Below are 17597 nucleotides of genomic sequence, written 5' to 3' on the forward strand. Positions count from 1 at the left end.
TAATAATTTTATTATTTATAGTCCTATGTTCTTTAAACTTTTTGTATTGTTCTCAATTTATTTTATTTTATATATTTTATTTAAAAATTAAATGATACATAAATAATATGAACTATTATGTTGGATATATGTAATCTCAATTCTTCATAATATTTTCATCTTTAATGATAAATCTTTCCTCGGAATCTAGAATTACCATATCACCTGAAATTCAAAGTTAAATTCTCATTTTAAAATTCAGAGTTGTTTTTTTTTTTTTTTTTTATTACCCGTTTTAAAATATTTTTTGACATTTTGTACTCCAACAAGACAGGGTAATCCGTATTCTCTGGCGACAACAGCTCCTATATAAACGCGATAATAGTGATTAATTGTTTGTAGGTTTTAAATTATTTTGTTTTCATTGTATACCGTGAGATATTACACCACCGATCTCCGTGACTAAACCGGAAATAATCGGAAAATATGGTGACCAAGCTATGTCGACGGATTTTACGATCAAAATGTCTCCTGTCCGTAAGTAACGTGCATCTTCGATGTGCTCTAGTACACACGCACGACCTTTAATCACTCCAGGAAACACGCAAAAACCTTTTAACCGTAACTTTATGGAACTGTAAACAAATTCCTGTACGTAAAATACAAGGAATTGTAATTAAAATAAATACGTACAATTTGGAAGGATTAAAACTATAATATATCGATCATAAAATAGTATGATTAACCTCGTCTAAATTTTTTTTAGGAACAGGTGGTCCGTAACACACGTCATCAAATTGCAACAATGCCCAATCGGGCCACAATTTTCGTCTTTTCATTGCTCTATAAAATTTAATAAATTTACAAGAAAAAATATGTTTTTTGTTTATCAAATACAGGAACAACAAATTAACACTAATAAGAGAAGCCTATAACGATTAAAAATACAATATGTAGACATAATTTAGGTATTATCATTAATTATAAATGCTATCATTTATAATAGTATTTATAATTAATGGTATTATATCAAAATAATATATACGCTCACTTGTGCACAATTTCAGGACAGTTATTATTTTCGCACATCTTTCTTACTTCGTACTGAGACATGAAAAAAATGAGTTTCAAATCCGGTATTTTTCCCTCAGCCACAAGTTTTTCGCCGAGATTTCGATAACCCAATCTCAGCTTGTGAGTGATTTGTACCAGCATATCTTTTGATTGTTCCCTATATGAAATGCTTTGACGATATCTTTTTAGTAAATAATCGAATATCATTCTAATGAAACAAAAAAATACGTTATGAATTTGTTGTTTTTTTTAAATCTTAAACTAATTTAAAATACTTATTAAAACATCCTCTTGTAAATCTTCTAGAATCGATTTCTACTGATATTTTATCGGGTCGATGATTTCTGTACAATATTAACGATTGGAGACACGAAAACAATCGGTTGCGATCGGTTGACCATGTTTCTGAACCAAAATCTAACTATAAAATCATCAACAGAATAATTTGATTCTTAACTGTGAAAATGATAAGGATTATAAAAAAAATTCCATTATTATAATGTAAGAAAATCAATGAAGGTACTAAAAAAAAGCTAATTTGATTTTTTGAATTGTAGTATTACTGGACCTAGCAAAAATATTATATTTTACATATAATATTGATAGTTTGAGTCGCAGAGTTTTAGTTAAGTACCTACTACAAGTTCTTTAATTTTAATTTTTCTAAAAAATAACCATTTGTAGGTTTAAAAGTCAAACCTCTTGAACACCTTTGTGTCCATATTTTTTAATAAAGTCTTCCAGTTGGCCATAACCTTTCTCACAATTCAACTTTAACCAATCGTTACATCTTTCAACGGGCAAATCGCAAAATTCTTTTTTGGAAGGCATTTCAGAAATAACGCCAGCAATAGCCTAAAAAATATAATTGAGTAATTTAATAAAACATTTATCACAGTATTGTAATATGTTTATAAACCTTACTTGAATATCTTTCAACATTGAAACGTTTATTATGTCTGGTGTATTAATTAACATAGCAAAATTAGATAACGTGTCAACATCTGAGTCTAAAAATTCAAGTCTCAATAGTTTTTAATCTATGTTATAAATTATATTTATGAAAAAAAGTTGCAATGATTAAACAAAATTACCTTTATTGAAATGTAATCCTATTATTGCCAACGATTTATGTGATATTATATTATTCATGCTTGATGCAACATGACAATAAGTGACCTTTAAATATGTAATTTAGAAAAATATGATGAGTAACTTATAAGCTATAATAAACAATTATTATAATATACATTATACAATTTAAAGTGACTATATCTAATATCTATATATTTTATTTAAGTTATATGAGTATTATTATACATAAGTAAAATAATTTTGTAATTTATAAAATACTTTTTCTAAAACATCCATAACACTGTTGATATTATTTAAAAGATCCAACGCCGTATCTGATTGTTTTATATTTGCATTACAAATCAATTTATATGTTTCGTTTAACAGTGATTCGATATGTAGCGTTTCCTAAATGATATTTTATACATTTTTCAATACATTTTAATATTAATTGCATACAAAACAAATACTTACTTTAAATGAAGAATAAGATTTCAATATTTTTTGTAATACAGATCTGCGATTTTTCAATAATATTTTCTCCCAAATATTATCTGTTAAGAAAGATTTTCCTGCTATCGAATATTCAATTATTTTGACGTAAACACTACCAGGTTGTAAATCTTGAAACATCTTCCACAAAAAAAAAAAAAATCGATAAACAATTGGTATAAAATTTAGTTGAACATGTATAAAGTTTTTGTTAGTATATAGATACTTACTTTACATACGTTAAGACATATGTGGTTGTGAGTGTGGCACATCTGTTTGTTACAATAGATATCAGTGGGCTCTGTTTCGGTCAATTTAAACAGTGGATATGTTGAAAAGAAATCCAAAGTCGATGAAAGAGTGTGCATAGGGTTTGGGTAGACTTCTCTGAAATTGAACAAATATTTGTATTGATTGCAATGTACTGTACTCTGTATGCAATATAATTGTTTGATCTAACTTCACATTATAAAACATCACCACGTCGTCGCTCGTAAATGCCGAGTCAAATTCTCGTGTGATTTCGTCGTTAGTCCAAGTGAATATGGACGTGATTGGTCTCGTCTGAAGAAGGTAAACTTGATCCTGTCGACAAAAAACGATAATGAATGTATGATGTATGACGTATGTTTATACCTAAAGATTAATTTTAATCCTACAACAAATGATTAATTGTCAACGCTCGTCCTTTAATCGTAATTTTGAAACCATATATTCGCGTATAGGTTTGAATGTATTTACATACAATTTTATTATACCGTACTCGCGTTTCGTTCATAAAACTCGGTACCTAGATGAAAGTACAATCAAAAGTTTATTATTATGGACTTTAAATTTCAAACAGAACTTAGCTATTGAAAAAATTACTTCATTTTTTGACTATTTAAAACTTTTCTAAAAATAAATAGCAAAAACAATAAAAATATAAAAATCACCTGTATATTAAAATGAAAATTTAAAATTGTACAACACGTTAATTAAAGTCAGAATCTGGGTATAAGATGAACTTTGTGTAAAAAAGTCAATGAATAATATTAATACGCAAAACGAATACCTCTACAGCCACCCATTCGATGTCTTGCGGCGAACCAAACACGTTTTCCACTCGGACACAGATATCGGCTAACTTTTTGACCAAATTATCGGAAACACACCGCGGTTTTACATCATCGCCGTTTTCAACGATGAAATCTGTAATTCATACACATTTTTACTTATTAATAATAAAGACGTTGTGATACATGGCGTCTCTATATAAAATTAAAGGTACACTGCGACAGTGCAATGGGCATTACACTTTTACATTGTAACATTTTTACACTTATAAAAGTAACCATACAGTTCACAAGTCGTTTAGTCAAATAACTTTGAACCTCTGGTTATGAAAATTATACCAAACATTAAACACAAAAATTATACAAAATAACTTAAATTCACACTACCATATAAAATATAATATTTCCTTATAAACTGATATTTAATTGACTAGAAATTCCTATCTAGACATTACAATGAATTAACGCATGTTATATGCATTAATTTATTAATGTATTACATGATATAAATACTTTGTATAATATACATAAGTAGTGGTAATACAATTTTTTATTACCTTAATTCATTATTAGGTTATGTAAATATTTAGTAGTAAGTTAAGAAATTAAGTTTATTTACTGGATGTTGTCAGCGGGAGCTCCACAGAAGTAGTGGAATCGTTGACAACTGAATCGAACTGCAGTCTAGAAACAATGACTTCGAAAGGTTCGTCCGATCCCGAAACAACACCCTGTAACGTATAGTCCATTAGTTGAGGCTTTTAAAAGCACCTTTACTTATAGTCACAATTTGTGTACTTTAGTGACTAAAATTATGCACAGTATGATAAACCTTGTGTAGTAAAAATTATTGAGCACTGAGCACTCAAATACGAAATTAAAAAGTAAGAAGTTTTTATTTTGTAACATAACTATGGAACTTGATAATATTCTAAATTTTAATTTTTAATTATTTATAACTGTGAAATTGAAATATTATATAACATGATGGTTTTGAAAATAAATAATATCCTTTTCATTTTAATCATAATCAAGAATTGTTCACAATTTCAAATCATAGGTAACAATTTTGTACTTTTAATGCCAGCCGTAGTACGTTTAGTGATTGATAAAAATATTTTTTTATCTGTCTCAATGTTAGAAAATTTTATTTTGATATGTTCGTAGTTTGAAACACAGATTTTTATACCAACAAGTTAGTTGTTGGTATGAAAACAGAAAACTGTAGTTTGGAACCGTTATACTATCGTACACAGTTAGTATACAGTTACGGTTTTGAAATGGAACGTTGAATAATTTTAGTATCTCTCTCTCTATCACATTTTGTACAAAGTTAATTTCATTTTAGTATGTATGTCATATTAAAAATAATAATTTATGACAAAATTATGAATAATATACATTATGAAAGTTTTAAAATATAACCATAATAAAATTATAATAACAATTTATTATTATTTTTTGTGTCGTGGTTCTAAATGCCTTCCTTGAAATGTTATCAAAACTATAATTGGATATAGAATTAGTATCATTATCTTTGGTAGTAATAGTAAAAACAATTTTATTTTAAACTGATAGTGATTTGAGGTTTGTTTATTGCTGTTTACAATTAGGTGTATAAGGGAGAAATCCCCTCACGGCAAAATTGGTCTCACATAAAATGTGCAATTTATGAAGGTGTAGGTTTTTAGCCTTAGAATAATTGTGAATGATAGGACCTTTCAATCTCGCTATTTTAGATTGTTATACATACATATTAGCTTCCTGTCATGGCGTATAAAGGAAAAAAATCTCAAATAAATATTAATAATTACGTCTATACTTAAACTGGTTACGCTTACCGCTTTTTCCAGGCCGTAACTCGCAGCTATAATAATTTTCCCGGGATCGCCGGTATTTGGGTCTCTTGAGAACGCGACTCCTGCCACTCCTGAACCGCTCACTTGATCTTGAATGATCACGGCCATGTCGCACATTAGCGGTTGTCCATTATTCCTGTGAAAACGAAAAATAATATTTTATATTGTAGGTGAAACCGCAACAAACTGTCGTCCACGATTACGATACCTAGTGATAAATATAATAGATATCACGCCACCACGGTGATAACGGTGTATTAAACATATTATGCAATTTATTATTTTATTATAATTTTATATCATATAGGTAGTGCACTACTGCACTATTTGTTATTTCTGGTCCACGCGTAACATAGTAAATTTTTGGTCAGTAAAACTAACTGTAGGTGCAACAAGAACTACATTTTAATTTTGAGAAGCTATCGCCTTAAATTATTTTTTTATTAATCTACGTGATCTTTTTCCTTACACTTTTCTACTAATTCTAACTATTCACAAATGATTTGTAATAAATAAAAATTTACATCAATATTTATATACATAATATTTATCCAATATAATTTACTGAGCATGCATAACCATTTATTCTTTTCATAATTTTCTTATTCAAATTCTAATTATTAGAACTTTTAAACATACTTAAAGACCAAATTTTCGATTATTTAGATTTACAACTGTAAAATCAACTTAATAATTTATTGTGAAAAGGTTAGTTTTCATTAAAAAAAAATAAATCGGTATTCGTATTGCCATAGAACAATTCTTAAATGGTACAACAAATCTAAGTATTTGCCAAATTTCAGTCTAGTAAGTAGCCAATTTCATGCCTCATTGGAGAAAATATTTTTTGTGACTTATCACATATTATTGGTAACTAAGCCTTTTTTAAGTCCGCGCGTGGGTCAGCAAAAAAAAAAAAAAAATAGTGCGCTGACATTTTCTTAAGTTTAATTTTTCTATAAATGAATATGTATTTCGTGTTTAATGGTATAATTGGACTTCATGTCCGTTTATAAATAATATATATATATATATATATGTGTGTATACTTTCGATACGTCAGAGCTCGCGCCGAGAAATTTGACGACCAACATTCTAAAACTGCCGCCGCGACTTTGGAAGTATGGCCGGCACAGCCTAGTTTGGTGATATATTGACCGGCTGATGATGTCAATTTTCCGTCTTCAAACGTTCCAGAAGAACGGACCGCGTATACGCGGTGTTCGCTCACACTGTCCGAAATCGCCTCCAGCAACTCAGCACACAGTTTTGTAGACTTCCATTGTTCGTTCAACCTGACGTAACAATATTACAATAATACGTATTAAATTATAATATAACACATATTATAAATACATGATCGATGCTTGTAATAAATACATCCAATGGCGGGCTTATGAAATAAATTGGTCAGGGAAAAATATTTTACAAACTCTGGCTAAAATTTGATTCGCCCACCTGCTAAAGTTCCGATATTCCGTAGACATAGTTTGCCATTGGGTACCTACATAGTACCTACATCAATAACAAAAATGATTTTTTTTTCTTACCGTTCACAGTAGTTTGACAACTGTTCATAATCATTTAGCTTTGCTTTTTCGATCGCGTTGTTCAAATAGTTCGATAATTCTTTATTTTCGTTAATATGTGTTCTCATCGCGATCGTCGTGATGCATATTCCGTCGGGAACCATAGCCTTCGAGTCAAAACACCACAATATATTAACATTATATAAGTATATAAAAACCATCAACTCATTTTTCACTGATTAAATTTCAATCTAAAGCGTGCGCAACAGTAATATGCGTTTAAAAATGTGTAACTCACATCATTAATCAGACCATTGACGATTGCTTTTTTTAATCGGAATAGAGATTTTGCTTTATTCCCTACTATATTGCTGAACGCGCACATTTCTGACTTTAAGTTAAGTGTTAAACCGACTTCATGATCGTTAACAGAAATGTCTTCTGCACATTTTACTGTATTGTCTGTATTGAACGCATCTCTGAAAGTCCATAAAATATTTAATTATATTATTTTTATATTGTTCGTATAATATAAGTACTGGTATCTAAATAATATTATGAAGATATAAATTTACGATATAAGCATATACAAGATATTATTATAATTGTTTTAATTTAATAATACATAGTAATATGTGCCGTTAAAAAAAATATTACTTGAAACATAAAAGTATTCCCTTAAAGTTGTCTTCAATAACGGTTTTTATCAACACAGTATTCAGATTGACATTAATTTGGCTTTTTAAATTTGCGTTTAAACTCAAATCTTTAACACAAAAATAAAAAATCAACGAAGTCTATTTAAAAGGATAATTAAAAAAAATAAATAGTTATAATATATAAAGAAAGAGGTAATCACTTTTATGATGTATTTTGATTGTTGGACTTTCATTTTCTACATTCTTGAAATGTATTTCATCTGATGTTAGTATTTCATGTACTGAAGTTGTTTTTAAATGGCCACGACAGTTTATCCTAAATTTAGTACAATATTGTTATTGCAAAACAAATTAATTTTAACATATTATATGAATAAATTATTAATAATAAACAAACCAATTATAGACTATAAAATATTTTAAAATATTTAAACAATGAATTATAATAGTCTACGACACCACGGATCACAATAATCGTATGGTAAAAACCAATAGCTATAATATATATTACCTTTTTAATTTTTGTATGGAACACATAATATCAGTGTTCATAAATCCAGCAAACATCGAGTCGTCTATTGACATATTCCACCGTCTTAATTTCATAGCATGCATGTTAATCATTTCTGATTTACCGTCTACTACTATCAAACCGGAAATTTGACCGAACTGATCGAATCCCAATAAATTGTTAACGCTAAATCGTGTGATAAAATTAAAACAACTATAAATCCTAATACGTTAGAACTTTATATAATAAAATTTGATTTACTATTCCGAATCAGAGTGATCGATTTCGTGTTTGAAAAAAGTATTATTTCTATCGCAGTACACTGGAAATCCAAATGGCTTCCACCTAAACAATGCAACAAGGATAAATTGAAATTATAAATCTACATAATATGAATACTACGTTTTAACTGATGATATGATAATAATAATCATAATAATACTTATTTTTGAAAATGTCTTTTAATTTATAATATTTAATACCAACAAACCGTTTTCATAACTTTCTGATTAAAATTTAAACATACTATTTTTAAAAAAAAAAATAACCATATCAACTACATATTTAATTGTAAGTAGCTATCAAATAAAAAAGTACTTGTATCGTAAACTTACAAGAAATTTATCTTCACATGGCGATAATTCTCACCGTTCCTATGGAAAAAATATGCATAACATGTAAGAATAATTTACGTTTTAATTTAAAGCATATTAAATTTGTGTATTTTCTAACTTTAGACGACCACTGAATATAATTCTCCATGTTTGCATAGGTACCGTACATTGAAATTGGAGACTGAGTGTTTTCCAACTAGAAAATTCATAGGATCCTTTATCCGTTTCTAAAACAAACAAAACCAACAAATATTTTGTTAGCTTATTAATTATTATTTATTAATTTATTATTAAATGTAAGGCTTTCAATCAATTATATTATTATTTTATTATTTATTATAAAAAAATAGATTCGTGATATAAGCTAGTGATATAACTTAAAATCTGTTAACATTTGAAACATAAAACTTATCTTATGTAAATTAAGATAAATATAGATACCTTGATTTGTGAATTCAAGTCCGGTGGGGTCACGGATATGTATTAAAGATTTTGATTGTTTTAATTTGACATTTTGATTAACGCATAATAAAATCATATTTCCCATTTTATCTGCGCCAAAAAATACCATTAAATCTTGAACATCCTATATACACATAAAATACATCATTTGTATTTTACACTTAAAAATTATAAAAAATAAACGTTTTAGTCGTCTAACATTATTTCGTTCGTGATCCAATAAAATATCTGATATCGTAGGCGTAGAAAAACATAATCGTTGCCGAAAATTTTCCATTTTTACTATTTCTTTATTTCTGAAAAAGATTGATAAATATTTAAATCCATATATTGTGTTAGCATTTATCAATAGCTCACTAAGACATTTATTGAATTTTATTATAAATTAAAATTGCATGAACATTATTATCTAATAAAAGTAACTTAGTATTTATTTTTAAACTCTTTATGTAACATTAGTTATTCTTATAAAAAATACCGGTTTGATTAAAGTTATGTTTTCAAGCGCATAAAGTTCGCTGCTATTATTGATTAGTATCAATAAAACAATACATATCATAAAATAATTTATTAATGTCTAATTACTTTTAATTTCAGATTTCAGTTATTAATTGTATAATTTTGCTTATACAAAAATACGAATTGAAGGAATCTGTCTCTCTACTACCTAGTGATGGATAGCAAACGGAAAATGCAGATTTAAAAATAGAGTACCTATTTTATTGTTTAATACGCAAATATTTGCGTAAAGAAACGATTTTCAATCAAAAAGTTACGCAGAACTATACTCTGTTGAACTTGTTTAAGTAAACGTTAATTTGGTATGTAAGTATCAGATAAAATTTTTTATTTATAAAATATGAAGTTATTATTATTTTATCATAAAAAAATATAATATAGATTGTGTATAATATCATTAATATCTATATAATAATAGGACCTTCATAAAGATGTATCAATCTAAAAACCGACTTTTTGTTATTAGTAGGATTCTTTCATAACAATAAAAGTTTCAGACAGACTAAAAAATAATTGGATTATAATGTAAATAAGTATACAAGTGTCAAGTAACACTATTATTACTACTTATAAGTAAATAATAAGATGACACACAATATCGCCAACTCGGTTTTTTATTATTATGTTGGCCGTAGTTTTGATGACAGAGAACAACGATACCTATACCTACATAAGTAAATATTGTTGGTTCCTAAACCGTAAAAATATATGCTGGCATGTTGTTATAGGCTTAGGCTATGTTAATAATATAAATTTACATTTAAAGCTATAAACAATATTATGATGCGTGAAAAAAAGGTAGATACTATTTATTGGTTGGGTAATCATAATGAAATTCATATAATTTTTTTAACATATATAGATATACACACATAAATTATCAAAATTATCATTATATTAAATATAATTTGAACTTACCGAGAATGTAACTGTAAGGTAGTCAAGAAGACGTGCACGTATAATAATTATTTTATAATATAGATATACTTATAATAATAAATCGATGACAGCGCTGAAATAATGAGAGTAGACATAGTATGACAATTGATTAATTAAATGAATAATTATGTTTAAATTTCACGAAAAAACTCGTTTAACGTAAATAACATATCTACTTATTATAATACCACCTCAAAGTTAAGTTGCAAATATTATTTTGTATTTATGCAATATTATTAGAAATAATTGATGACTATTCTACCACCTTACACGAAGACGAATTTTACACTATGATAAAATTGTTAGGAATCCAGTTCTCGACTACTTTGGGTCAGCGTTCAATTTATGAAAAAAACTTTGAATACGAATTATTTAAATGATACTAAATAATAGCACTGAACCCATTATTATTATTACCTATCTATATATTTAAGTTGAAAAATTCCATAAGCCAATCGTCATTCGATAAATACATTAATTATGAGTGGGAAAATATGCGTAATCAAATCTCAAGAAATTACTATCAGTATTTATACTTTATAGATAAAAAACCAGGTATTTAAATAACAAAACAAAAATTAATTTTCCTGTGCTCTTTTCGTAGTTGAAGTACAACAGTCAACAAATTATATTAGATACTATAGTTTGAGTCATAGGCGTTCGCAGACTTCTGAGTCAGGTATGACTAAATTCAATCTGACATCTCCCCCCTCCCCCGTCGCGGTCACATAAGAAAAAAACGTATTATGCCTATGTGCAACCAGTTTATTTTTAATCGTGTAAATATCTATGATTTTGATTTATTTTGTCATCAATTTTCTACGGCTATACCGTATTTTTACGTTCGTAGGTACTTCTACCTAAGAATGTAGTTAAGAAGACTTGCATGTTTAATAATTATTTTACAATGTACATATACTACATAAGGGAGACCGAGGACAAAAGTAACATATGGGTCAATTGTAACATGCTGAATATTTTCTTCTATAATATATACGCCCGCAGAAATTTTTTTCAGGGGGGGGGGGGCAGCGAAAAATAATACACTTACCATAAATTCTGTTTTTTATATCATCAACAAAAATTATTATTTATTTTATTAACAGTATTACAGTGTCACCTTATCAGTTATCAGTCCTCCTTATCTCGCCCTCCAGACGCTATATAAATGCAAATAAATCAATAAAGATAGTGTCACATATCTTAATTATGGAAGATCCCGGCCCCTTCTACGGAGCCTTGAATACACATTCACTGGTTTATTACGATCATTTTCTCTCAATTTTGTCCATTTTATCCTGTATCAGTTTGATTTATGTGTTCGTTAATCAAATAAGCAGTAAAGACGATTTTGAATTCAAAAGTGATTTTTGGTTTTTGCATAAGTTCGGGATCACTGTATACGCTGTTTAATTTATTATTTAAAAGTAACTTCAGAATAAAACCTCTGGAGATTACGATTATATATAATAATAAATTAACTTCTAAAGAAAGTTCATCATTTGTTTTCGCATTGATTAAAACCCGTACATAGACAGGCCAATTATAGCATCAAACAAGGGAATCAATTGTACCTGCTATATATATTATTCATGAAAATCAATTATATTATTTTAAATATAAAATTTTTTACGAACACTTCTTATTGATTATTAACTTTGATTTAGTTTACAAAATTACACGAAAACGAGAAAAAACTTTTAATAAGTTAAATATTAATAATAAATTAATAATTATACATTACTTATCATATTATATTTTAATTAAAATTTTTTTTAATAATGAATAGGTAGATAATAATTATATTTCATGATGATTTGAGTTTAGTCTAGTTTGGTTACATCTACCTATATGTCATGGTTATCAGGTTTAATTTTTAATTTAATAAAACATATATAATTACATTAATATCATTGAAAAAACGGAATTAAGATAATACGTGTAACATTTAACCCCAGAGTCTGGGACGATTGTAATATTTTTTTTTTTAAATTAAAAATATTTATTGTTAAGATTGATATTTAAGCAGCTATTGTAATATAATTGTATAGCTATTATGTTCCTTTATCAAATTATAATGTTAAAAATTAAAAATCTGCACAGTTTCTTAAAAATAGAAAAAATGTTTAAATATTATGTTTGTTCCCTATCTCCCCTATTTATAATGATAAATCGATGACGGCGCTGAAATAATAAGAGTAGACATAATTTGACAATTGATTAATTAAATGAATAATTGTGTTTAAATTTCACGAAAAAACTCGATTTACGTAAATAGCATATCTACTTATTATAATACCTAGAAGTTAAATTACAAATGAATCGATGATTGCAAAAACGACAAGAGTCAAATTTTTTGTGAAACGTCATGAGTCAGAAAACTTTGAAAGTCAATAATAAAACAATTTCATATTATTTATATACACAAATTATGTATAATCAGTGCATAATATATTTCTACAAGTATTCATTTTTAAATAAGGATTTTTTTCAGAATCATTTAAATTATTCACTTTTTATCAATTATCCAAAAATTTTAAAAGATTAACTCATGTCGTTTCTGCAATCATCAATTAAAATATTATTAGAAAAAATTGAAGATTATTTTACCTCTTTATACGAAAACGAATATTGCACTATAATACAATTTTTAGGAATCCAGTTCTCGACTACTCTGGGTCAGCGTTCAATTTATGAAAAAAAAAAAAAAACATTAAATACGAATTATTTAAATGATACTAAATAATAACATTGAACCCATTATTATTATTACCTATCTATATATTTAAGTTGAAAAATTTCATAAGTCAATCGTCGTTCGATAAATATATTAATTATGAGTGGGGAAAATATGTATAATCGAATCTCAAGAAATTACTATTAGTGTTTATACTTTATAGATAAAAAAACCAAGTATTTAAATAACAAAACAAAAATTAATTTTCCCGTGCTCTTTTCGTAGTTGAAGTACAACAGTCAACAAATTAGATTAGATACTATAGTTTGAGTCAAATTACCTGTTTTATCAAGTTATCAAGAACAGAAATTATATAAATTAAATTTTCTACTTCTACTTGAGCTTATTAGGTACTACTTGTCGTACGGTTATAGAAGTTACCTATATCCACAGTCATGGGCGCCCATAGGTAATATTTTAGGGGGGGTCAAAATAAAAAAATTTTCGAAAGTAAGATAGTAAAGATTTAATGTTATTTTTCACATATAAATGTATACACTATACATGCATGTTATATTTTTATTTGTATATATATATATAGTGTATTAATATAATAATTGCCATACGAATAAATAAATAAATATATAATAATTGTCATATGAATAAATAAATAAATAAATAATAATTTTAATAAGTATATAAAAAAATAGAAATTAAATATTATAATTAAGTATATTATTCGGTATCAGTAAATAAGAACTGTAAATTTCTTCGTTTTATTCCAAACATATTAATGACATCCTGAATGAAAGTATCCTTGTTTGCGTTAGGTTAAAATATTTGTAGTACCTATATTGTGATCTTTATAGATTTACCACAAATTATCTGCGATAAATTATTTTACGTATAGGTTATACAGACTACAGAATACGACCTATCTATGATGTTAATATACGATAACAATGAGTATATTTTTATATTTATTTCATATCTTAAAAGTTGATTTCAACAAATAATTTGCCTCGGTAATAAGGTAATATTGTGGTAATATTTTTTCCAGGGGGGGGCAAGTGCCCTGTCTTGCCCCCCCCCAATGGGCGCCCATGTCCACAGTTTATAATGTAGGTACATGTTACAATTTTATTTTTGTTGTATTTCGTAACTTCTACTGGTTTGGATTTTCAACTTAAAAATTGGATGTGGTCACTTTTTCTAAAGCACTTGTGGAGAGGGGGTACTTTGTGACTGGAGGAACTTAGATTGTACCTACATCAGTTTTATTTGATAATCTTTCTATATACAATACAATGAAATGCATAACAATACCTACAACAGTTTTATAATAAATTATTATAATCTAACCTTGGAATTTACCATTAGGTTAGATAATTATCAAGAAATTGAAAAACAATAAGACGAAAGTGGAAAAAATCTATTCAACCATTTACCTATTTACTTTATTCTATACCTAATCAAAAAATTTAAGCCGCTTATGATAATATTTTATCATTGCTTTCAAATGAAATACAAAATACTACACTACAATAGGATTGTGTCGAGGCAAGTAAAGTGGTGTAGGCATATAAACACAAATATTATAATCTTTAATGGACATTAGTATCAATAGAGAGGATGGTGATTGGGGAGGGGGGAGTTAGACCTTTCAAAATTATGCCAAGCCTTTCCAAATAAATTCCTTGTCAATTAATTACTGCGGTGAAACTTCCGTGTAATGAAGTGTCAAAGTTATTGTTAGATAAAAGTACGTTGCATAGAAAATTTACTTTATTCGGAAACATCGTTGTTTTCCTAAAATTTTAATGATAAATACGACATAAATTATTTAAAATTTCATTTTTGTAATGTAGTATTTTTTATATAGTGAAAAAATGATATATTTTAACATAGGTAAATGGTATCCCCCAACAATATGTGTTTGTTAGCTACTTCGTAAATAGACATTGAATATAAATTATAATTGGTATTTGTAGTTGGTAACTATAGGTAATTTGGAAGCTGCGGGGGTTATGTCTCGTGTTTTTTAAACCAATACTAAAAAAAAAACTCATGTCCCCCAAAATAATTTGAATTATATTTGCGTCTGTAAGACTATTATATACTCTAGATATATGAGTGCCCATTCAGATACCTACTTATAATTAACAATTCTTTATATCATCTAGAAATATATTATCATTGTTATTTTAGTCATTTATTTTTTTATTAAACAAAAATTATTTATTTATTTGAAGAACGATTTGGATTTGGAGTAAATTGAAACTCTACAAAACTGCAACCATCGCAATAGAGAGGAATGACCGATGGAACCTACAAGATTGGATGTGTTTGAGAAGAAAGATAAGGTACCGGCATTAATTTTTTTCAAAGCGTTTGAAAGGCACGAATAGGTTACATTACATTGTACAATATACGACATAGATACCTATTCGCGTATATAATACTGTACAATATTACTTCAAGTCGTATACAACTAATTATCTACACTAAATTATAATTTTGTAATCAAAATCAAAATCTAACTTTAGTTTGGTAAGGTGACGGAATCGTAAGTTGTTTTTTGACTACATGTTACATGTACTAGCGGAATCATTAAATCGTTTCTCTAAGCATAAAATGGTCTAGTAGAAACCCGAAAATCCGATGAAACTTCACCCCTGCTTCTAATAACTCAAACAAGAAAAATTTTATCTTTTATCTGCAGATGATCAAATTTAATGTCAACTCTCGTTAAAAAAAATAACAACTTTACAAACGAACGTTTAAAATATAATCGAATTCAATAATTATAGTTTAATTTAAACAAATTGTATAGGTATTTAAAAAAAATATATGAAATAAGTAGGTACTTACCTGTTATTTAGATTTACTATCAGTGTAGGTAGGTAGACAGGTAGTCGTATAAACAATATTAATTGACTATCACGACGTAAAAAATATATTTTTATTCTCTATATTGTGATGACTATTAATGCAATGGTTAAGTCTTGATGAACTTGTTATCTTAAAACGGGAAGTATTTGTTTATTTGTCCAAAAAAAAAAAATAATATGTTTTAAATAAGAAACAATTTATAATTACATATAATACGTGCGGGATACCATGTAACTATAATAAACAATTAAAATGATACCTATAATAAAATACTCAATGGCATTGTACTTTATCCTGTGATTGTATGATGTACTATGTAGATGTGCTTAATAATTGGGTATCATAATAAATATTGTGATAACAGAAGAAGTGTATTTTCGAAGTCGTGAATCATAATTTGATAACATTTTATTAAAAGACTTGACATACAGCCACACAGGATAGATTAAATAGTTAAATTCAAATTTCTTTTGTACTACACGTTGATGTAATCAAAATTCTCATCATCATTACACATATTTACTCTTATGGCATCTTCGAATAAACTAACAATTGACATTAGTTATTTGTTGAATTGTCCTTAATATGTTAGGGACAATTAATAAAAGAATTAAGAAATATAATAATATCTAAGCTTGAAATTAATTATAGTGTTCCAAGATAATTGAAATTAAATTTTTATAAGTGTATATAAATTATAATTTATAAGCATTCTGAGTCAATTTTTAATTATTTGTAAATAAATAACCACCAAGTTTAGATTAAGGATTCTGCAGTAGCTATAAATAATATAGGTATCAGACTAAATATTGGCACACATGTTTTTTATATTACAGTGAAGCTACAATTTTTTATTGTAAAATGTTTAGTTTTCTATCATTTACATAGGACACATTTGATTAATAAAAAATACTGATTTGAAAATGTATAGGTTACATTCATACTAGTCAGTAACACCGATTATTTGATTTATGCATAAGAGATTCTATAGTAAATTTTGTGGGTGCGAGGCCCATATAGGATAATGAAGTCACATAATGTTGATCCAGAATTTTATGTATCAAGATAAATTATTATTATATATCCTCAATAGTTGCTATTAAACTGAAATTAAAATAAATTTGGAGCACATAGGGAACCCTAGATATATTTTAGAGTACCTTTTAACACTTAAGTGCCACTAACTTTGGTACATAAGGTAGAGCAGAAAATTGATTAAACTTTAAACTATCATATTAATTTGAATAATTTTAATGAAAAAA

The 17597-nt window shown here is 27.1% G+C and overlaps 1 protein-coding gene across 4 annotated transcripts; it reads right to left on the minus strand.

The window, feature by feature from the left end:
• Positions 1-56: 56 nt before the first annotated feature.
• LOC112599776 lies at positions 57-16444 on the minus strand. 4 transcript variants are annotated; one of them, XM_025346838.1, is made up of 29 exons: positions 16315-16444; positions 13377-13440; positions 9508-9604; positions 9288-9432; positions 8965-9073; positions 8847-8885; positions 8494-8577; positions 8233-8418; positions 7922-8037; positions 7720-7828; positions 7361-7541; positions 7084-7229; positions 6583-6828; positions 5516-5669; positions 4294-4405; positions 3674-3810; positions 3080-3204; positions 2850-3006; positions 2602-2760; positions 2407-2535; positions 2148-2232; positions 1978-2063; positions 1753-1908; positions 1329-1474; positions 1031-1261; positions 726-822; positions 412-628; positions 270-344; positions 137-204 (listed from the first exon to the last, which is right to left on the minus strand). In XM_025346838.1, exons 3-29 carry the CDS (start codon positions 9583-9585, stop codon positions 137-139), a joined length of 3573 nt encoding a protein of 1190 aa, XP_025202623.1. In that variant the 5' UTR covers positions 9586-9604; positions 13377-13440; positions 16315-16444. The 4 variants fall into 4 exon arrangements, with proteins under 4 accessions (XP_025202620.1, XP_025202623.1, XP_025202622.1 ...); XM_025346837.1 differs by lacking the exons at positions 13377-13440; positions 16315-16444 and adding exons at positions 10746-10839; positions 11037-11153; XM_025346836.1 differs by lacking the exons at positions 13377-13440; positions 16315-16444 and adding exons at positions 10746-10839; positions 11032-11153.
• Positions 16445-17597: the final 1153 nt, after the last annotated feature.

This window comes from Melanaphis sacchari, unplaced genomic scaffold (assembly GCF_002803265.2).
Source record: "Melanaphis sacchari strain LSU unplaced genomic scaffold, SCAv2.0 Contig54_pilon_pilon, whole genome shotgun sequence".
Lineage (NCBI taxonomy): Eukaryota > Metazoa > Arthropoda > Insecta > Hemiptera > Aphididae > Melanaphis > Melanaphis sacchari.